At 37.8% G+C, this 22445-nt stretch overlaps 1 protein-coding gene across 11 annotated transcripts in view; it reads right to left on the reverse strand.

The window, feature by feature from the left end:
* Positions 1–973: 973 nt before the first annotated feature.
* LARP4B (La ribonucleoprotein 4B) overlaps positions 974–22445 on the reverse strand; it is a 56028-nt gene continuing 34556 nt past the window's right edge. For 7 of the 11 annotated variants that reach the window (XM_030497811.1, XM_030497834.1, XM_030497829.1 and 4 more), the window contains 12 exons: positions 22270–22406; positions 20686–20789; positions 19127–19237; positions 18580–18633; positions 18016–18225; positions 14932–15038; positions 14161–14415; positions 12600–12645; positions 9329–9493; positions 6151–6275; positions 5384–5495; positions 974–4832 (listed from right to left, as the gene is read on the reverse strand). In XM_030497811.1, the coding sequence (XP_030353671.1) occupies positions 4551–4832; positions 5384–5495; positions 6151–6275; positions 9329–9493; positions 12600–12645; positions 14161–14415; positions 14932–15038; positions 18016–18225; positions 18580–18633; positions 19127–19237; positions 20686–20789; positions 22270–22406 (1708 nt within the window). In that variant the 3' untranslated portion in view covers positions 974–4550. The remainder of the gene's footprint in view (positions 4833–5383; positions 5496–6150; positions 6276–9328; positions 9494–12599; positions 12646–14160; positions 14416–14931; positions 15039–18015; positions 18226–18579; positions 18634–19126; positions 19238–20685; positions 20790–22269; positions 22407–22445) is intronic. The other 4 variants (XM_030497853.1, XM_030497768.1, XM_030497776.1 and 1 more) reach the window with 3 other exon arrangements.

Below are 22445 nucleotides of genomic sequence, written 5' to 3' on the forward strand. Positions count from 1 at the left end.
GGCACCAGGGCTCTCTACCGCTACACAGCTTATTCTCTCAGAAGCAGAGATGAAGGGGGCAATGTTACTCACACCTATAAACCAGCAAAATTTGAAACTCAATCACTTTCTTAAGTGATTGCACTCATAAAAGCTTGGTCATGAAAATCAACACGTTTTAATTTCCAGAGGTTTGTGAAATAAAAGCATATTAAAAAACTTACAACTGTGTAAAATCTTTTTTTCTAAAGAAGCCTCAAGATCAAAAAGCAATGAGTTACAGCTTCTGTGACAATAAGTAATCTCTGGATACTCAATTGCATGTAACCTGACGAGAAGCTTACAGGAGAAGAAACCTGAAGAATAATACTGCAAATACTTCCCAAGATGGTTATAAAGACCAGTAATTGTTAGTACTTTGTGCTTACATCCATGGTTAAACTTGCTCAGATGTAGCTGAATGAGAAACAAACCTAAAAAAGGAATAAGGTTTTAAAGTATTTCCACAATAAATCTTTTACTTGGAAGGAGGATATTCCAGAAGCTCTTCTTTCCTAGAGGCATGACCAGGATAATCGCCAAAACCAGCCAAAGCCAAAAATGATCCCAGGACATCTCTGGATTCAAGAGCCATGCAACCAAAGCACTAACCCAAACATTAAAACCCATGCTTAAAGCCAAGCCAACACCCTCTCTAATAATTTGAGGAATCCACTAATGAAGATTATAACCTCTAGTAAACAATACATCACACCAGCTTTTTTTAAAAAAGTTAACCATAGTTACCTATGAGGTAGATATTGCTGCCTTCAGAGTTATAGTACAGGTGTTCTTGTTGCTGCTACATAGCCTTAGGTGATGGTTACAACAGTAAAGCAAGCAAAGATTTTTGTTTTCCCAAAATTAGAAATATACCATTTCCAGAAATGGGGGCAAAAGACAAAAGGTAGTGAAAAATACTGCTGAAGAAAGGTTTAATTAAAAAAATCAGGAATTCAACAGTGCCTAAATCTTTATTTTTCATAACCTACATATTTTTTCAAATTAGACAGTTTTACATTTTATGACACAAAAGGAAACTTAAATTACTGATAGTTTACATGTAAGCTTGATTCCAGTCTTAATGGAAGAAGAACAAAAACAAAAACCCTCAAGAAGGCTCCCATATTACACTTCTATCTCGTGAATTGGCAGCTGTTAGGTCTCCTTAGAAGTCTTCGATTGTCTGCTGCTATTAGTGTAACAGGTTACAAAGCACAAAGAATCCCTAACTGTAGCTAGCTGGAGGAGATACAGAGATAGGTATGCACCATTACAGTCAGCTGTTGCTCCTGATACGCTGCACCACACTCAGACGAGGGCCTCTCTATGCCAACTGCTCAAGTCTGTGAAAGATAATGCAGCAACGTAAAAAATTTGCCACTGTTCAGAGATTTCTAAGTGGCAAACGACAGCATCGTGGTGGGGGATCGATCTGAAACATTAACTTTTAAAAGCAACCTTTGGTTTTTTGGCTTTTCAATTCCTGGAAGAGGAGTCTCAGATCCCATTTTGACTTGTTTTCAAAACTAAAAGCATCACCACACAATCCTACAAGGTAAAATGCCAATTTTAATTCCTGTATCCCTGTACCTTGAACTCAGCTACTGCTTTTGGGAGGTTTTTCATTTTAAAAACCGCATTTTAATCTCTGTGTATCGTAGCAACAGTCTGCATGCAACTTCACAACTCTACTCCAGAAACTCCATTTTGTCACTGAGTGGAAAAACCCCAAAATCTCAAAGTAAAATGCAGTACGGATAAGTTGTATATTACACAGCTATTTGGTGTGTCACTTTTTTTTTTCCTTTAAAAAAAAGCTCTAAAAACCACATCAGAAAAAGGTTTAAACTTTCGATGCAACAGACTGTTGCTGGGTAAGCAGTAATTACAGTGTATTGACCTAGCACAAATGGCAGCAGAATACATTAGAACAGCACAACACATCCCCCTGGTCTCCATATATCACCGTAGGTACCAGTTGAGTATCATGACTAGCTGTACACAGTCTCTGTAAGGAACCACTTGTGATTGTTTGCAGCTGGTAAGCCTTTCACTTGCAGCAGACAAACAAAATGAATCATACAGCTGGCCTAAACCATACACAAATCTAGCCACCACTTTCACTGCCACTGGGGAAAGGAGAAGCACGTTAAAAATCCAATGACAGAACTAGCTGAGCAGTTTTGGTGATGTTGTCAGAGCCCTATCTCCTCCCATAGCATTGACTCTTTTTGAACAAGAACAATCAACAGATTCCAGCATGCCCTATTTTGACCAATTCTGCAGCATACAACAGGCTGGATTTAAAAGGTCAACTAGTTACCAATTGATACTTGTAATAGGAAATTTATCAGGAGTCAACTTCTATAGTTACTTTACAGTTCTACGAATCATACATTACGGAAAGCACTGATACTCTTGAAAGCAGACAAGTAGGCTTCAGTGTGTATTTTTGTAGCAGTCTAAAGTTTTTTCCCAATTAAATCTGATTTTATTAATGACAAAAAAACTACATTTTGACTGCTGAAATTCACTATTTACACTGCAGAACACTTTTGAATTGGTTAAATCGCTTGTTTCTAGAGGGACTTAGGAAAACATTTGAGGGCTTTCAAATAAGACTTTCGTTCCATTTCCCTTTTGCAGTGAAGAGGCAGAGTCAGTTCAGCACACCAGAATAAAATAAGAAAAAGAAAAAACAACAAATTAAAGTAATATTCAAACCACAACATTTAGTTTATCTACATCCAGCTCAACAGCAACATTTATAATATCAATAATTTTTATCAGATTTTTTCTTTAGGGTACCTTTTTATATGTTCTGATTATTTACAACTGTACAAGCAAAGCACACACTTCCAAGTGCACATATTTAATACAGTATTGACTATTTGCATTTACAGGTTTTTCAACAATCTGAAAAAGATCAACTGTTTAAGATCTTTAAGGTATATTACAAAAACTGCTGCTAGTTCCTGTACTACAGTATGTTTACCCAGTAAGACCAGTGACAATAGATACATACTGTAACTGAGTAATTCTGTATTCCACTCACGCTAACCCTCCACGGGGTCAGACCTCATTAACTCTAAGCTGTCTTGTACAAAAGTTAAGGCAAAGTCATTTTCAAGTTTAAATAAAATTCAAGTCTTTAAATATTGGATGGAAATAATTCTTTAAAAAAATCAGTTGTTTAAATAAACACTTTTGTGGAATAAACTGTACTGTCATAGTCAGCAGGAATGAGTTTTGTCTGAACTTCCTGCAGTTTAAACACTCAAAGAAAAACTTTAGGCATTTTAAAACAAAAATAATTTATATTCAACTTTATTAGAAACTTGCTAATTTAGTGCATCCTTGTCCTTCAGAAAGCGCATCACTTCTAAAGTAAATAAGTGTGAGAAACCTCATCCCAGAGGTAAACATCAGGGATCTCTTCCTCCACCACACAAAACAAACACCATTATCTCACGTCTTGAAAAATTTACATCCATACGCCAATGCTTGTAGTTACAGGAAGATGCCAACACAAGGCTGACTAAGATATGAACTCTTTCAAAGAGCACTTGGGGCAGAGTTTAAAAAAAAGCCTACACAGAGCACAGGGGTAACCAGAATATACAGCGCTGACTCAGTTAACTCCCTTACAAGCACAGGGAAGCTAAGGTTATCACAAGAAGGCTACAGGGCTTTCTCCTGATAACATCCACTAACAGGCTTCACCACCGTAGAAGCTCACAGACTTAATTCTTTCTATTCACAATGTGCTTTGTATTTGCAAATTATAACATCAGTTTTTCTCTGGAGTGAGAAGATGGTTACTTGCTTGCAGTAAGTCACAAAAGGAAATATTTCAGAAAGACTGCTATGGTGCTCTGTAGGATTCATTTTGTGTGTGCAAAATGTCCAAAAAAAGAGTCAATTCTTAAAAATGCTAGAAACAACTACTCATTGAACCTAAAAGTGCAAGTTCATTTGCTGACACTTAGTACAGCAGCCCAATAAAAAAAATCTTCAAGGTCACGTACTAGTCTGTAAAATGTATCTACTCCCTTGCACTCTACACACGCTAGCTGCCGTTATCAGTCGTTTGGACACTTTAGATATGTACTTGCAGACCAGTTTATTAAAAATATTGCAGCAGCACATTTCTGCTTAACAGTTTAGAAAAAACTCACTATACAGAGCTTGCACTCACACAGCCACAGAGAGGCTTAATAAAAAGTTGATTTTCGTAAAGACAAATATTTTACATCTCGAAAGAAAATAATCACACTAAGCTTCACCTCCAATTAAGCACCAACCTAAATGTAAGGTTCAGAACAACTATCCAGAACTATCCAGAAAAATAGAATGTTTGTTCAAGAGGGGAAAAAGTATTTCACAGAGAAATAACTTGCAGGCATTGTTATATGCCTAGTATCACTGCAAGCTCCTAACCAGCAACTCATTCTCAGGTATCTTAGTGGGAACATGGGTTTAATTTGTGGGAAGCAGACCTCTTTTCAAATCCCCCCCAGGTATTAGTTTCACTGAGGAGATTTTGGAGGGGTGCTCTGTTCTTTGTTTAAACGTTTGCCAACGGCTGGAGGGGACGATCTGCGTCCTGACTGTCTCCTCTGGTCTTTGGGTTGTCCAGGATGTGACTTTGCAGGAGGAGGTTCTCTGTTTTTCTCTATTGTTTCTGTGGGCTTTCTTTCTTCTTTCCCACATGCTACAGTGTTTGGCTTCTGTTCTTTCTGGGGTTGCAATGTAGGAGGATCCTTGGTTGTTCTCTGGCAAATTTCTGCATAACTAGGTTTTCGAAGTTCCTGTGAAATCAAAAGCAAACAGGATAGCAGAGTTAAACAAAGTATCCTGAGAAAATGTAATTTACTTTCATGAACAAAAAAATATAGTCTTTGTCCCCAAAGACTGCTGCACTAAAATATGCAGATGAAGGCTTGAGTATGTTTACAGAAGCTGTACAGACAATAAGGTTCAAGGTAACATGCAAAACAGTATGCCAGAAAAATGGGATACTGTGATAAGGCAAAACACTTCTGATTCAAGCAAACTCTAAAACAGCTGAAAGATGATGAATACACTGGTTGAAATATTAACATATGTATTAATACTTCTACCTCACACTACCAAGAAGAGAATTCAGGCAAAGACCTATGATTCACCAAGTTATCTTGAACATTTTTGCATTGTTAATTGCGTAGCTGTATCATGCAAATAATCATGAGGCCACCAACACTCAAATTTAAGGATGCTGGGCTCACATGATTAAGCAACACTGGGTAGCAATGGAAGCAATCTTCTGTTAAATGCATCAAACTGGATCATTAAGAGAAAGTGAAGTAATAAGGTCACTTACTATGGCAGCCCCATTGACTTGTACCGATTTACATGCAGTACTGAGTGTGGAAGAAGAAAGCCTTTCTGTACTCTGTGTCTCTTTCTGCGGTTTATCCACAACCTTGGAGTCCCTGTAAGCATCCAGCAGGAAGCAAGGCTCATGAAAAGTGAAACTTCAGGATAGATGAATTATCTAATAATACGTCTAAAACTTAGTATCCAAGTATGACTATAAGAAGTTACAGCTATAATTTGCCTAGCACATTATGACTGGCTTACATTTAAAAATGCTATCAAATGTTAAAAGAGATTCCTGTGGAACTCAACACTACCTGTAATTTGTGACATTCTGATACCATTTAGTTATTCTATTGTCTTGCTTTCATTACTCAAACACCTCAATTTTATTTGCAGGTTCCAAATAAAGTCTTACTGAAAACTTTAGTATATGGACAATGGTACTGCCCACAGGATTGTGGGTTTGCTCTTTGTACTTCACAGCTATCTAATACAAGGCAGTAAGGTATTCATTAAACTTAAATACTTGCAGAGAGTAAAACACAACTCTAAACTTTTGTCTGCTGAATTACTATTATGACTGAATCACTGTTCAGATACTGTTCAGAATCTAAGTTTTATTGCCTTTACTACAAAATACAATAAAATATTATTTCATTCATTAAGATTTTAATAACTATGTACAGTGTTCTACCTAGCCTTCTGATGAAAGAAAATGCAAATGTGATTCAGAGCAGAATAATTATACCCGTGTAATTAAGTGCTTACTCAGAAGACTGGGGTGGCGAAGGAGACCTTTCAAACGTCCTGGGCAATGTAGAAGAAACTGGCAACATTGGCTCTCGAGGAATTCCCGACGGAATAGTGTTTGTACTTGCATCAACGTTAATGTTCTGAAGGAGTTAAAAAAAAAGGGCAAAAAAGGGCAATCATAGTATCCAATTAATATGGTTTGCCTGAAAATTCACACTATCGGGGAACAGTTTACAAGTTGATTTATAAAGGTAAATTAACTGTAGGGAGATACATACAGAAGGATCCAACATATGTGTTGTAACAATTAAGTTTTCTCCTTTGCAGTTATTTAGAAACACAGACAAATGAATCACACACTGTGGCTCCTTCCGAAGTCGGAAGCTTAGTTCCCTTTGGGACATACCTGGATGACAAAATCACTTCTTTCAACCTGGGAATTTTGCACCTGCTGGTGACAAAGCAGGCTTTGTGCCTGTTCATATAACCATAGTTAGCCTATTAAGACAAGCCTCCTAGATTTATGCACTAAGAACCGTCTTCTTCAAAGCTCTAATTCTGCATCATCCCAATAGCTGGTGCTAAAATCCCCTAAACTTAAAAAAAATTAAAAAAATAAAAAAAATAAGGTTTTGCAAACTAGGATATGACCATCATTTAAAAGTCCCTTTCTTATGCTATAACATGATTTGCTACCAAGCAAAAGAGGCTTTTTCCACAGTCCTCAAAGGATTCTGCTAGTGCCAAGTGATATCATACTTCCAGATAAAGGCCAAATCGGTTCAAAAATGCACACATAAATTTAAATGATTGCAAAATGAGAAAGAAGATTTTGTATCTTGAAAAACATATTTCTGATATTTATAACCATTTTGTTTTAAAAATGTATTGCTTCTGACCTGTCTGACTCCAGAACCAGAACAGATTCTGGTAAGCAGAAGGGAGAGCAATGGAAGAGAACACAAGCACAGAAGGAGGAAGATAGCCACCAGCCACCCCTCTCCACCAGCCCAGCCACCATTCAAAGGTCATAAAACATGACACTCCCGAGGTCACTGTTACAAGGGAAAATGGTATTTGATGACACTTTTTTAAATCAGGCGTCACAGATTACTGCAGTAGATCGAAGCCTAGTTTTACTCAAAGTAAAGCCATAAAAAATGGATTTTAGAAACAAAAGAACAGCTTCTACGGTTTTACTCTAGTAGTGTGTAGAAAGGCTTGTAATTGCAAATTGCTGAGTACTCTAGCCCAAGACCATGAAAACTTGTAGGTACATGGTTAAGTATGAATAGCTTCATGTCAAGCAGATACACAAGTGCTGTTCCTAGGCCAAAACACTTAGCCCCTGATCTGACAGTGCTGCAGGTTCCCAGCTGGAAAATGTGGGATGATTAATACCTGCCATTCCCCAGAGTTACATCTATAAGAGCACCACAAAGCAAAGAGCATAAAGATATGATGCTCGGATAACAATGTTGGAAATTAGACAACTTAAATTCACATGGTTTCTGTACATTGGACTTGCCCATCTCTAACTCAAGAGTAGCACTGTGCAACTACTTCAGCACTTTGTAACTCTACATCGAGTGACATGAAAAAATGTTGATTTCAAGGTGAGAAGCAGCCTGTGTCCATTAGCAAGATTCTAGTATTAACTCAAACACCTTTGTAGAAGAACACAATCGCTCTTCAGAGCCAATTTGCTGTTACCTTATTCCTTATTAACACAAAGAAGGAAAGATGGTGCAATCCCCTTCTTCCACACAATGGTACAGACTAACTCATACAAGCCAGAAAAAGATACTGGAAAATCAAAGGAAGCTTTTTAATGTGACAGTGCATTGCACTATCATAAAACCTCAGTGCCTGCCTGACTGCCTCTACAGGGGAGAAGCGCAAGTTGTTTACAGTCACAGTGCAAAGCAAGTGCTAGATTTGTAATGGGAGGAGCAATGGGTTTTCAGCTGCGGTGTCACTAGCAAGTGCTGGAATTATATTTAAAACCTGGAATAGGATAGTCAAAAACCACTTCAGAAATAATAGCGGTAAAATACTTAAAAACAGATCTCAGCCAACAACAGACTACAATCTGCAGTACTGTCAGCCAGTACTCCAGATTAAACACTGCTCTTACCATGGCACTGTCCTGCACATTCCCCCCCTAAATGCAAGCCTGGAATGTAGTTGTCCCTACTACTACTTGCAAGAGACAGAACAGATGGCTTGTCTGTGCAATCAGTGCTTCAGGTGCAGGCTGCTCTGCTGCTTCCTCTTTCCTTTACCAACAAATACTCTCCCTACCCAGCTCTGACACATGGGCACCAAAGAAAACAATTCTGCAATAGACTAGTTGTAGAGATGAGACATGAGAAAAATTTTAGTGTTTCAACAGGTTGCTTTGCACTGCTATATCCAGGGGTTAACTTCTTCAGTTGTGGTACACCTAGAAAAACACGAGTTCAACTAGAGCTAGCAAAAAAAGCCAATACTGACTTCCATAGCCTAAACTGTTCCATGGTGCACAGGGTTATACAAGTCTTGCTGCAGGAGAACACAGCGTCACTCACAGATGGCATGGTAGAGACAGTTCTAAGAATGAAATCTATGAACAGCTACTGAACATTAATTTTCAACTGTATCTCTACTACATCTAGAAAGCAGTGGTTGCCAACTCATTCTGGTATATTTTTATATTTCCAAGCAATAAGACAACGCTAGGATCCAGCTGGTTTTGGGAACAGTTCTTGTGTCAGCTACCATACCTAGTGTACTGGGATTTTGTAGGCAGCTTCTTTATATTTCAGTGCTTAAAAGTTTGTCACTTTCAAGAGTTTTATATAGAACTCGGAAGACTGAATTTCAAACAGGAGGAAAATTTATCACATATTTTTCACCTGAGTCTATCAAAAAGCCTAAGGTAATTATGAACAGCAAAGAGCATATTTTCTAATCTCTGCTATTAATATCTACTTACACTGGTGCTCATATTCCACACCATTTCAAAGAGAATACCCAACGACTTCTCAGATATAAGTGAAGAAGGCAGTGGCACATCATTTGACAGCTGTTTCTAAAAGCACTTACGACCCACGTAAACCCACAAGTTTTTCTATGTATAAGCCACCAAATTCAAACCCAAGTAGTATGCAATGTTGTTTTTTCCCCAAAAAAGTGAACACTGGCTACTCACTCTTTCTTTTGTCGTTCCTATTACCACACTGGACAGTCTGTTTTCAAAAAGGTCTTCGGTCTTTAAATTGCCAGCAGCCCCAGGTAATGGAGGAAAGCTAGATAAACCCAATTCAAAGCTAGGAGATGGAGGTTTTGGGGGTGGTGGAGACTGCGTTTGGCCTCTCTGGAATAGAAATAACGTGTTGAGGTTACTGCACTGGATGACAAGACAGACAGACATGGGACTCTGAACTGCATTTTGCATTTGATTTATTTCTGTGAAGCCCTAGAGAGGCCTCCCTCATCCCACCTCCCAAGAAAACCACACAGTACCAAGGAACAGAAGCTTTCATCTTCCACTGTTGCCCTTAAAATATTTAACTGGGAATACATAAGCATCCTTAAAAATTTCATATGCATAAGCTTTAATGATACTGGTATAGTAAGAAAAAGTCTTCTTGCTAACCCTTCCTTCATGATAGATCTTACACTGACATAGAAAGGAAAATGGACTGGTTTAGACACGATGATATAGCAGAAATACAAAGTCCATTTACGTGCAGTTGGTAACATTCTGAATGAAGGACAAGAGTCAAGAATCTTGACCACGTTCAGGTGTATTAAGAAATGGGGGACAGCATGCCTTCCATGTAATGTAGACAACAGCATTTTTCCTTGTTTTAATTTATATGGTCAACTTTGTAAAAATGCAAAGATAAGTGTCAAGACTACTTCTGAAACACAGAGAATTTTTCTTAATTAACTCTAAGAAGAGAAACAATGTCCCAGGTAGAAAACAAAACATCAATAGGCTAAACGCAATTATTTTGCACTACAGACAGCAGTTCCAGAGTTAACAGTACCACAGTTAAAGATCACTTGTAAGGATTTGTAAAGCTGAAATCTATTTACACTGAAAAGTAAAATTCCTTTTGTAATATGCTATAAGTGAATTTACCCATTAACTTCATCTGTATCACGTAAACAAAGACGTAACTCATGACTATGCTCAGGCCTGTGCTAAAGTGATCTCTGCTGCAGAATACCAAATGCAAAGCAGTCTGAGACAATTCCTATTTTGAAAAGGGAAATACTTAAGGGTATACAGCAAGATGGTCTGAATATGAAAAGAATGCTTCTGGACAGAAAGCTGTTGCATTACTTTTTTCCCTTCTTCCTCATGAAGAGCAATACCTACAAAACTACCCTTGAGGTCTCTTCACAAACTCCAGTATTTGTCGTAAGAAGTGTGTGTCAAGAGGGAAGTAAGGAAAGAATAGAGACAAGAACAACTGCAACTCCCAGGACTGCTACTCACCCGGCATTACCCCCCTGAAGAGTGCTACAGCAAGGGAGGCTGCAAACCTCCAAAAACAGAACCCAGGTGACCTGCCAAAGGGTCAGCGAGAGACTACACTTATCCAGCTCAAACTGCAAGAGGAACAACCTTTGTGGTTTTGTGGGGTTTTGTTTTGATTTTTTTTAGTTAGGGGTTTGGGTTTTTTTCTTTCCCAGAATCATTCTCCAAATCACAGCACCTAGTTTTCTTGAAGAGGACTAAGTCCTTTAACAGATAATGCTTTTGTATGTTTTAAGTTATATGGATGAGTCCTGAAAAACCCAACGTAAAGAGACAAGTACCATCAACCCCTTAAATTAGCGAGACCAGGGAGGACTTCAATCGGTTTTGAGCCGCCAACTGCATAAAATTTCTCAAGTCAACTTGCATGACAAGTTGAATAACTGGCTTATGTCTACAGCCTCAGATACAATCTGATCAGAAAGGCTCATGCTCTCCATGCAAGCATGCATGCTCTCTGCAATTTTTCCTTTAAAAAAAAAAAAAAAAAAAAGAAAAAAATTAAAGTCATTACTCCATTTGAATACAACTGGTTGTAGTTCTGTCCTACGTACACTATCTAATCACACAAGAAATAGAATCCTCGATTCAATTATTTCCACAGTCTAGAGGGGTCAAATGTTAATCTTTCAGATTACACTCCTTCCCAGCAGCTCTCATCTCTGTTCAAGTTGCATCACTGTATAGTACAGGCTAAGGATTCATGGGTCAGAAGAGACTAGAAGGAACCTGGCTGCACAGGCTGCAGTTAAAGCATGGTGCTAAGAGAAGGGAACTGTGGGTCTGCAAAGCACTCAGGTCTACCAGTTCTATATTCAAAGTTAAAATAATCTTTATAGTCAGCTGACTCGGAAGAGCCTCTCTGGTCAGTAAGAGGGTCCGAGCCACTGACATGCCTAACCTGTACACTTCCTTGCTCTTTCAAAGACAGAGAAAAATGTTGATAGGAAAACATCAAGCTAAAAGTTCAAGTAGCTTTGAAAGGGCAAAAGAAAGAAGTATTGAAAATCCTACATGTAATCTGATCTCACCAAGCTTTGTGAAGTTTGACAAGAACTAAAAGCAACTAAAGGGAAGGAACCACTTGTCATTTTATGCTTTCCAAACCTTGATGCTCCTTTACCCAAGACCCCTAAGGCTACTCAACAGCAGGAGCCACAAATTCACAATGCAGTGATTCCAGACCTTTTTGAAAGTGTTATGGCTCATGCAGTGGGGTCATTTTAATTTGAATTAGCAATTTTAACATGAATAAAGAAATAATATGGTTCAACTTCATAAACATGCCATGTGTGGAAAAAATTAATTGCAGAGAAGTGTCTGGTTTTCTCAAACCAAACTTTAAGTCCTAGCAGAAAATTACATTTTTTTTTTTCTTCTACACAACATCTAGGCCAGCCTTTTCAAGTATTATAGACTCAAGTATCAAGGCTGTTTAGGTATTCACCTTGAATTTAAGTTTACCAAAATTGTAATCTTAGTATAACCTTACCAAGTGGTACTTGGAGAGGCATTTAAGAAATAGAACTGACCACTTAACTAACATTCTAGCTACACATGACACATGGATGTACAACACGTTCAACATCTACAGGAATAAGTATCAACTGTTTTGAACTTCAGCTTAGCTATATAGCTCTCCCTAAACGTGAGCGCTGGCATGCTGACAAAGTAACACCAAGATGGAGATTTTTTGCTACTATAAAAGAGTAATTTTAACTTTTTCTCTGACTTCTGCATTAATAGACAATCTTCTCTGATACCCAAATGCGGTAAACTGATGTGACTTTAATGAGCTGCTGTCTTCAGTCAGCTGTGACATACAATTGCTTGTGCAATAACTTACCTCACCTGCTACTCCACATAATATCCATACTATTGACTTGTTACCCTATTTTTAAGATAGATGAAAATGAGCATGAACACTCACTGTAAACTTGTCCTCCCTTTTCTTTCGGTAGCCATATGAGTTTTTCCTAAGGGAAAGAAAGCAGTTATTAGAACCTTGTCTATAAATGAATCTAAGGCGGCTGGTGAAAACGGGAGAAGTTAATTCAAATTGCTATTTCATCCATCTTCGCTCTAGACAGGTTATTAAAAAAATGTTTTGGGGAAAAATTTCTAGCAAGCTGTCACCTTAAAATAAAGGTATGGATCTTAATACAAGTCAGCATAAGAACACAATGGTTATAAATAATGCCTGTGTTAAAAACATCTCAGTGCTGACTACATATAAGGTTTAGACAAAACCCTTCAATAGGCAAAGTAAAGGGTTTTTCTTGTGGTTGGGTTGGGGTTTTTGTGAGGGGTTTTTTTATACCTTTTGAAATACAGATAACCACCTTCAATTGAGATAAAGCCCATCCAGCAGCATTTTTAAATTTGCAATGCATTCTAACTCGGTTGCAATATCTCTTTTAAGTTTGACTTTTAATGTTATTAATATATTCAATACCATAACTTCAGAATATAAATTAAGTTCTGACTATTCCCACACATTTTTGTAGTCTATAGTTTGAACAAACTTGTTTTCTAGGTTCTTAATCATACTTACATCCACCAGTTATAACACAATTTGGCAAATTAGATTATAGAAAAGTATTGTAATCCTTGCACAAAATCCCCACTTAATTCCGTAATGATGTAATACAAGTCTAATATAGATCATCTGCAAAAGACTCAAGTCACCTTCTAATTTAGTAAGTCACTGAATGTAATTTACTTGGAGACACAAACGCAGCCATCATTCAAAGCTGCACAGTACTTTTATAAAGCACTTATTAAAACTGTACTGTATTGAAAAAATCTAAGATAAGCCTACTAAATTCTCACATTAATATAGGTGCCACCAATATTCAGCTCCCTCGGTGTGGGTTTTTATGTTTCTTTCTTTGGGTTTTTTTTTTTTTTTAGTTAGGTTGGGGTTTTTTTGGGGGGTGGAGGGAGATGTTGTTTTGTGGGGGGGGGGGGGTAGGTATTTGTGTTTTTGTTTTAAACTGCATAACGACAGCCTTCTTAATGGCATATAATCTTTTTTCCTCCCTCCATACCAATCCATCACCTCTGGTGTAAACGTCTAATTTGGGCAAAATGCTGATCTTTAAACTGAAAAATATAACACTGAGCACTGCTAGCACAATCTACACTGCTGAACGGAAAGGGCAGAACAGCTTCATAGAGTCAAATAATATGCAAGATCTTTCTTACAACATATGAAGAAAGGATAGAGAATTAGATCTTACAGCTGTAAACTGTTCATCGGTTGCCCTTAATGATTTTCATTTGGTACGAAAGTATGCAAGTCCACTTTGCATTTGTTCTATATTTCGCGCTTTCTCTGAAGTACTTTCCAAGATTTTAGTTTTGAGGTGAGACAGTCTCAGTTTAAAATACTAATGAGAACAGTACCAGTACCATACCTCTTTACTAGAAGCAGCAGTTTAGAAGCAGCAATACTGGTTGTTCAGAGGACAACAACAGAGCACACTCACCTTCCTCTGCCTAATCCAGGAGACGAGTCAACGCTGGTCTGTTCCATCCGTCCAGTTCCCACTTCCCTCTTGGTATAACTCGTAGTAGCATTCTGCATCCGTGTCCTGTTTTGTCCCGGCTGCCGCGTCTGTGGACTCCTGACGCCATTGATTAAACGATCAGCAGAAAAGTCGAATATTGTAGGACTGCCTAGAAGCCCAGGTCCCCTCTCTGCACTGGGTATTGTATGTCGTATATGAGACTTGCTAGGATTCCTACAAATTCAAAAGTCATTTCAACATATGTACTATGAGATCTTCTGAGGACTAAGTCCATACACAGAATTCAGAAGAAGTAAGATCTTTAGTCCTTCATTGCATATTTCATTTATAAGAATGATAAATATTTATTTTAACAGGTGATGTGAATTACCCAAATTAAGCTTTTCACTGTCTATTTTCAACTATGGCTTTACTAAAACCCACTTGAAATGGAAAATACTGTACAAGTAATCCTGCTGATCACATGCCATCATTCAGAATATTTCATCTGAATACCCTAAATCATGGAACAGAGAAGTCCTCAGCTTTCAGACAGTCCATTTACATTCAGAAGCAATACATCCACTAACAAGAGCAACACAATCTGTCCTTTGGCCTCATCTAACTTTGCACTAGGTTCAATTTCACAAGTATTTTCAGGTGTCACTAAAATAACTAATTTTATTAAACCCCCACATGCCAGGTAATAAAATCATGTGTATATTATTAAAAAAAAATAGTTGAACTTGCCTGTTCCTGGGAGGATATTGTCTGAGTGTAGTCAATGGAGAAGCAGCAGGCTTGAAGGTTGGAGATGTGAACCCATTGATAAATCCAGCATTTGGAAATGGTGTTACCTAAAGAATATATTGCATGCTCATAATTATAAACAAACTAAGTACTACTTTTTCTTATCCACATATTTTATGACATTCTCTGCAGGGCAGTGCTTAAAAGACTGGCTCAAACAGCTAGAGAATTTGTCCAGTGCCTTGTAACCAACTAACAAAATGCTGATTTTTGAGAAGACAGCCACTGTTTATATTCAAGTTCTGATAATTTGTTAAAAGGATTGAAAAACATTGAGCCAAAATTCATGGCTGTAAGTAGTGCAATGCTGCTCCTATTTCACACCATACTATGCATGACTTCAGAGTACAGAGATCCTCCTTTGCCAAAGAGTCTCTAACCTACAAAGCCTGTAATTATAATTTATATGTCCTTCCCTAAATCCAAAAAACACTGGTTTAGTTCCTCATTCTACTTACCTTCCATGTGACACCTAATAAAGCCTAGAGAGTAAGTGGATGTTAAGTGGACATCTGATTCTTTTCACATCTTGCCAACTTATTTGAAATGTGAATTACTGCCTTGTTGCACAAAGAAGCAACATTAGCAAAAGATTTTGGGGGGTGGGTGCATATCAATGTCTTGTATTAACAAGGTATCTCAAAATTTGAAACATGTTCATAGTACATGTTTCTCCAACCTTACTAACGCACTTTTCTCCACTTTAATGTACAAATGAGTTTCCTTTAGAAAACGTTCTTATTAGCAACAGCAAATGCTTGTCTTCTCTCCCTGAAAATAACTAAAATGCAGAACAGTAAGACTTCTGTGTAGCACTCTTTCTATACTTATAAAATTATAAGAAACAGCTGGGATTAAGACTGTTTCCTATAAAGGTATCTTTAAGCTTGTCCAACCTTTCTTTCAAAAGCTAAAGTAAATCACTAACCAATGGAAAATAAGATTTACCACCAAAGCTCTCATGCTAAGCTACTGACAGCCTAACCTATCAAAAATGCTACCTCAGGCTCCAAAAAAAAAAAATGGCCATTAGGAGTTTAATAAAGCTATTTTAGGAACAAAGTTTCATCAAAATACTGCTTTGAAGTGCTTTCTGCTTTAATAGTTGGAACTTGAACACTAAAATTCAAAGCTAGTAAGCAACTACTGAACCTAATGAGAAGACATTGAACATACTAAAGGAAAACAAGTAGGACAAGCTAGATCTTTCCTCAAATACTATTAAGGACTTGATGTAGAAATAGGTAGTTTTAGAATTTTGAGGACATGTGGTGCTACATTCTAGTTTCAGAACTAAAACTGTATGGCCACATTACTGGGTGTATTTAATCTCACATTACACATGAGACATAGAACGGTTAGCGTTTAGGTCAAAGCAGAACAGGAGAGAAACTTCTATCTTTGCACACAAGTATACATGCAAAGTGCAACCCTGTCTCATGAGAATTATTCCTGTGTCATTGTTCATCACGGTCCCTGTTCTCTCAAGTAGTTTGTATTCAAACATAGCTCTTCCTCTAAAAGGTTCAAGAAACATCCGATTACATTAATGTACACAAAATGCAGCTAACCAATGACAATAAGCTGCAAAATAGTGTGAGGCAAAGCTTTGCTAGTTAATTTTCTGGTTTTACTAAGAAAGGCATGAGACCTTTAATGCTGGCAAAGTTGTAATGTCTTCCCCTAAGGGCCAGGACTAGTAAGCTTTCTGGAATACAAAAAGTTCAAGGATGATGTAAGGCAGATACACACTAAGCTGTGCTTGAACCTGTAGCAAATTAATCTACATCAGTGCCACCCAACTACTTTACTAACCCATAGCAAGATTGTGCAATAGTCAGTCTTGTTTATCCTAAGGAAGAATCACATTCATTGCTGCTTAATAAGGTTGCTTTCTCCTGGAATAACATTGCTCACTACACAACCTTGTCTCCCTCACATTCTTCATTCCCTTTAAAAGCTTTCCTCTGCAAAGGCTCTGGCTACCTTCCCTGTGTGTGAAGTGTTTAGCACACCAACTTTTTAATTAGCTTGCTGTTCAGTACACAGGAAGTTTGTTCAAGGACACTTTAATCCTCTGCCAAAAAAACCTCTAAAAAGCTTCTAATTTTGAGCATTGCTACCCTAGTTTTTTAGCCCTGAGGAAAGAGGCATTTTCAGAGGGGAAAAAGAGGTTCCACACAGGACAACTTTAGACTCCCAGTTATTACAGAAAACTATATTCATAGGAGTTTTTGTAGGGTAACAAAGGCTGACTAAAAGGGGCCAAGGCAATTCTGATGGGACTATCACAACGGAGAAGATGGAAGCAGCACTGCAGGATGCAGCTGACGTCTCATTAGAGTGTATAAGGACTTACTGCTAGTAAGGCTCTAAACTTACCTGATCTCTAAGGCTTACCAATAGCCCCTTTAAGAAATGTTTTTAAAATTAAGCAAAAATTTTTTTTTTTTTTAATTGCCAAAAAAGATGTTAGTTTGCAGAGAATATGTTTTGTTTAAAGAACATGCCAAATAGGATAATTCAACATGTTAACCTAGAACTTATTTTCCTGCTGGAAGATCAAAATACTAAGTTATCCTTATTCATCAGATACCATTAAGCTTATTCAGCACACACAAGAATTGCTTTTTCTGGTATTCATGTACGTATTCTGAAGATCTAATTTCTAAAGAGGCTTTTAACCTTTACTACAAGTAGTCTGTAATGAAGATTTCTTTTGGTAATGGTTAATTAATAATCTTTACTAAAGAACTGCTTCAAAACCTAAAAGGTTAAATAAAAAAAAAATTAAGATAAGTAATAAAAAAATCAAATGCAGTCCAAGACCAGATACAATTTTCAAACACTTCAATCTTGTACACCATGGGAAGAACTTTGAAGAACTGTTTTGCAAGAAGAATCAGTATCTTCAACTCCTCTCCTCAGGATACATTCACTTCCTACACCTCAAGACTTCAGAATTAAATAAGAAAATAGAAAACTTTAAAAAGAATGCAACTGTTTCATAATCCAGAGACTTACCAATGAAGGGTCAAGGTAGCTGTGTGTGGCTGACCAGGCCTGTGGACCAATTAAGCTGTACAATGGAAACTGCTGATGGGGACTGTATACGGGAGGTAAATAAAAGGATGTTGTGTAACGCTGCTGCGTGTAGAGGTTCATATCCAGAGGTCTGTATCCATTCTTTGGCAAAAAAGTGTTTATAGCTATTGCCTTTGCTTTTATCCTTGCCTGCAAAGGAGATTGGATTAATTATTACAGCAGCCTTTCAAATTAAATCAGGATAGTTCAAACTAGCATCTCTCAAACTTTTACTGGACACTTGTCAGTCACTGCTTTCTCTTTCAAGGAAGGCAGGAACAGCTGAATGCTTCCCTGCTGGCCTGATGTGGAGATGGATATACCACTTCCAGAAAGGAGAAAAAGTATTAAAATGGTATGTGCTACATTTTAAAACCCATCACCCGGTCAAATGGCTGCTGAGATCGGACCACAAATTTGTATTAGAAAGCACAGGGAGCCCCCCACCTCCAAACTAGAACATATACACACATGCATCTCAAAAAATCATAAAGCTCTATTTACCTTAATCGGTTTTCCTTGGAAAGTTTTCACTTCTTCTCTAAGGTATCTGTAAGCCTTTAAAAAATTATAAAATTTGTCAAGTATAATTTAAACAAAGGAAACTTAAGTTTTGACAGGCTAATCCTGACAATAATTCTTGAAGTGCTTGCTAATGTTAAGACTATTGAAACCTGTAATATGTAATCTGCATTCAGCAAGATTTAAGTTATCACTGCAGAAGTGCTTCAGTAGCAGCAAAACAAGATCTTAATTCCTACCATTGAAACATTTCAATCTGTCATTCAAAATATCAATGTCCTTAGTACAAAAAATTACAGCTTTGGCCAGGAAGCCAGAATATGTAAACAAGATAAAACTCTACAGGGTATTTAATAGAACAGATAACTGGATATTAACCAAGGGGAAGCATTACTGGTTTTAGAGGTTTAGGTATTTTTTTCTTTAAATTGTTACATGGTTATAATACAGTTTACGTCTTGTCAATCCACCCTCATCCCACTGTTGTCTACTCTTGTATTTTAAACTGCTTCAAAAAAAATAGTGTTACCTGCTGTGCATCGGCTTCTGATTCAAATGTGATAAACCAATTGTCATTGTAGGCAAACTCACAGTTGATAAACCTAGGCAAATTATCTCCTTTGAAAAGTGCTTCAACCTCCTAAGAAAAGTGGTTTTGATAAGAAGGGAGAGAAAAGGATGGGAGGAAAAAAAAAAATGAATAGACAGAAGAAAACATCAACTTAAAGCACAGAACTCTGGAACTCCAGTAAGAAAGATAAAAAGCTTTCAGGCTTACAAAACTGAGAACACTTCAGAACACCTGCAGTAAGTAGTGTTAGTTCTCTCCAATCTCCCCACTAACTAGAAGAAATTCAAACAAGTGTTGTCTAAGGCCACGCTGCAAGTAGAAGTAGCCTGCTCCCTTAAATCAGAGGAGAGAATCTATTTTGGCCATACAAAAACACTTGAATCGGGCATCAAGTGTCAAAAAATGTCTATTTCTCCCTTGTCCCCAAAACCACGGAGCCACACGAAAACCTGTGCATGCTGCATGGGGTAGAAGAACCCCACCTCTTCAGCAGAAACCTGGAAATACACTTTAACTCAAGTGTCTGCAGATTAATGTATTTGAAACAGTGCTTATGTTACCTCAAAACCAATCAGCTAGGTTCCACAGAAAAATACCCCACACCTTGGACTTTTTATTTGCTTTAATCCATTTGCATACTATTTTTGTCACAGAGTTGAGGCGAGCAGCATCAAAAAGCAATACAATTAGGAAGGCCTTAGAGTAAACATTTCCAGTGTAGCATGGTCAGGCTGTATTTAAGCAGAAACTTATCCCATTAAATCTGGCCAGTTAAGCCTAGATTTTCCAGTCTGGCAAATTTATACACATAACTTATAAAATACTTCAGATCACCTCTTCTGAAAATAAAGACTGCTCAGAACTTTGTTGTTGTTAAGCATTTAAGACCATCCAGCGCTAACGTGTCCAACCTGACAAATTGATGACAAAAGAAAACCATTGTTTTCTAGTCTTTCCATTAGACATTGTCCTGGCTACATCAGAGTTGCACTGAGTACCTTTCAAAGAATCAAGTTGCCTACTCTCACACTCTCATTCCACAAGCCAGTGGAGATCCTTAGTGACTTGCTGACAACTCTGTCCTCAGTGTTACAGAAATGTTTGCAAAGCTTTAAGTACTTTACCCTAACAAGCTTCAAGGTGCAGCAGTGGCATTTTCCATTCTAAGACTTATTCTCCCTTCATCTTCATTTGCCATTTATCCAAGGAGCTGTGCACTAAGCACATATGGATAAGCCAGAGTCCAAAAAAATTAAGTTATCTCTACCTAAGACAGCATTCAGTTTTTCAGCCCTCTGCAGAGCTACAGGTTTTACCATGGTCTTCCTATGAGCAACAAGCTTCTATCAAATCTGTTTATTATCCACACACATGCAATAAACTAAGGTTTACAAATGCTGTTAAAAACTAAGTAACAATGTGTTAAGAAAATGTGATATGCTTATTGAAATCTGGAAGAAATCTAACTTCCAAATCCTAAGGGTAAAGCATTCTTTACTAAAGAATTAAATACTTACTTCAATAGGGGTAGATTCAGGTACTTCACGTAAAATCACAATACAGCGATTCTGATTTGGCCTAACTTTTTCTCCCTTCTCATCCACTTGGACTAAAGGCAACGCTAAAGACAGAAAAGACAAAAGTGTATTTTAGCTATCAGCAATTATAGCTTTGCACACAGAAAGACTATTCCTTCACTGGTGGTGGATCTGTGTCTGCATCAACATGGATTTTTGTTCCCAAGATTTGAGACCCAACAGTGCTGGTAAAAACAGAGGTGAAGAAAGTCTTGAGAACCTCTGCCTTTCAGCATTGATGGTGACTGACTCACCTCTCTTGTTTAACAGCTGGCCAATATTTTCCTATGTTTCTGCTTGTTGTTTAAATATCTGAAGAACCCTTTCTTGTAGTTTTTGACATTTCTGGCCAATTTCAATGAGCTTTTGCTTTCCTAACTGCATGACTGCACACCATGGCAATACCCTTACCTTGTAGTTCTCAACAGGTATTTGTCCACTTTTCCATCTCTGATATACTTCTGTTTTGGTTTTGAGCCGACTCAAAGCTCACAGTTAAGCCAAGAGAGTATCTCACTCCACCTAGTTCCCCAACCTTTAAAGGGGATGAGCTGTTTCCGTGCTTCCATGAGAGAGCTCTTGAAAAACTCCTAGCACTTGCTAGCTCCTTTATCCTCTGTGGAAGCTTCCCATGGAATCTCTCCCAGCTGAGGTCTGAGCAAGCCAAAGTTTGTTCTTCTAACACCTAAAAAACTTTGTCTTAGTCCTAACCTTCAGTGTGCTCAGCCAGATCCCCACAATGTTATGATCACTGCAGCCAATGCTATCACTGAGATATTACGAAGCAGGTTTTCTTGGTTTGTGAGTAGCAAGTCCAGCAGTGCCTCATTCCTGACTGGCACATCTAACATTTGTATGAGGAAGCAGTCCTCTACACATTCCAAGGACTTGATGGATGACATGTGAGCTGCTGTATTGTTCTTCCAACAAATGCCTGGGTATTTTAAGTCACCCATAAGAACCAGGTTCTGTTGAACCAAAGCCTGCTTAAGTGACCCAAATAATGCTTCATTGGACTTATCTCAGTTTGGAGGTCAGTCGCAGATGCCTACTTAAGATCTCCTTTGGATATGACCCCTCTGATCTTGACCTAGAGACATTCAGTAGGGCTTCCACAATTGCCATAGCTGACTTCTAAACATTCAGGATTCTCCTTAACATAGAGCACAACTCCTCCTTCTGTTCTTCCCTGCCTTGTCTTTATGCAACAGCCTATGGCCATCCATTGCAATCCTCAGTGATGCGAGTTGTCCCACCACGTCCCACAATTTAAACTCACATCATTCTCATTTACACAGATCATTACTCAATATCTCAAATGTGAAGTAGCTTCGATAAAACTGCAGTCCTATAATTGTGATGGTCTAAACTGGTAGGTGCTTGCTCTATTTAATACTTTACAGAAAAAGAAAAGCATTTTATTACAATACACTAAAAAAGGAAGAGAGACTGAAAATCCAGATTAATAGTCCTACAGCAATAACCAAAATGCTTTCTAGCATCAAGGGATTGATTTTTACTTACATCTCAGCACTTCGACAATCAAATCCATATCAGTACTGAGTTTCTTGACATGATCAAGGTTTGCTACTGTCATTATTGGCACATACTGATCACTGTCCATCTGTGATATAAGATACATGTCACTGGCAAGATTTTCTCTGTTGGGAGAGAAAAAAAAAAAGAGAGAAAAGTCACAG

The sequence above is a fragment of the Strigops habroptila genome, chromosome 1 (assembly GCF_004027225.2).
Source record: "Strigops habroptila isolate Jane chromosome 1, bStrHab1.2.pri, whole genome shotgun sequence".
Classification (NCBI taxonomy): Eukaryota; Metazoa; Chordata; class Aves; order Psittaciformes; family Psittacidae; genus Strigops; species Strigops habroptila.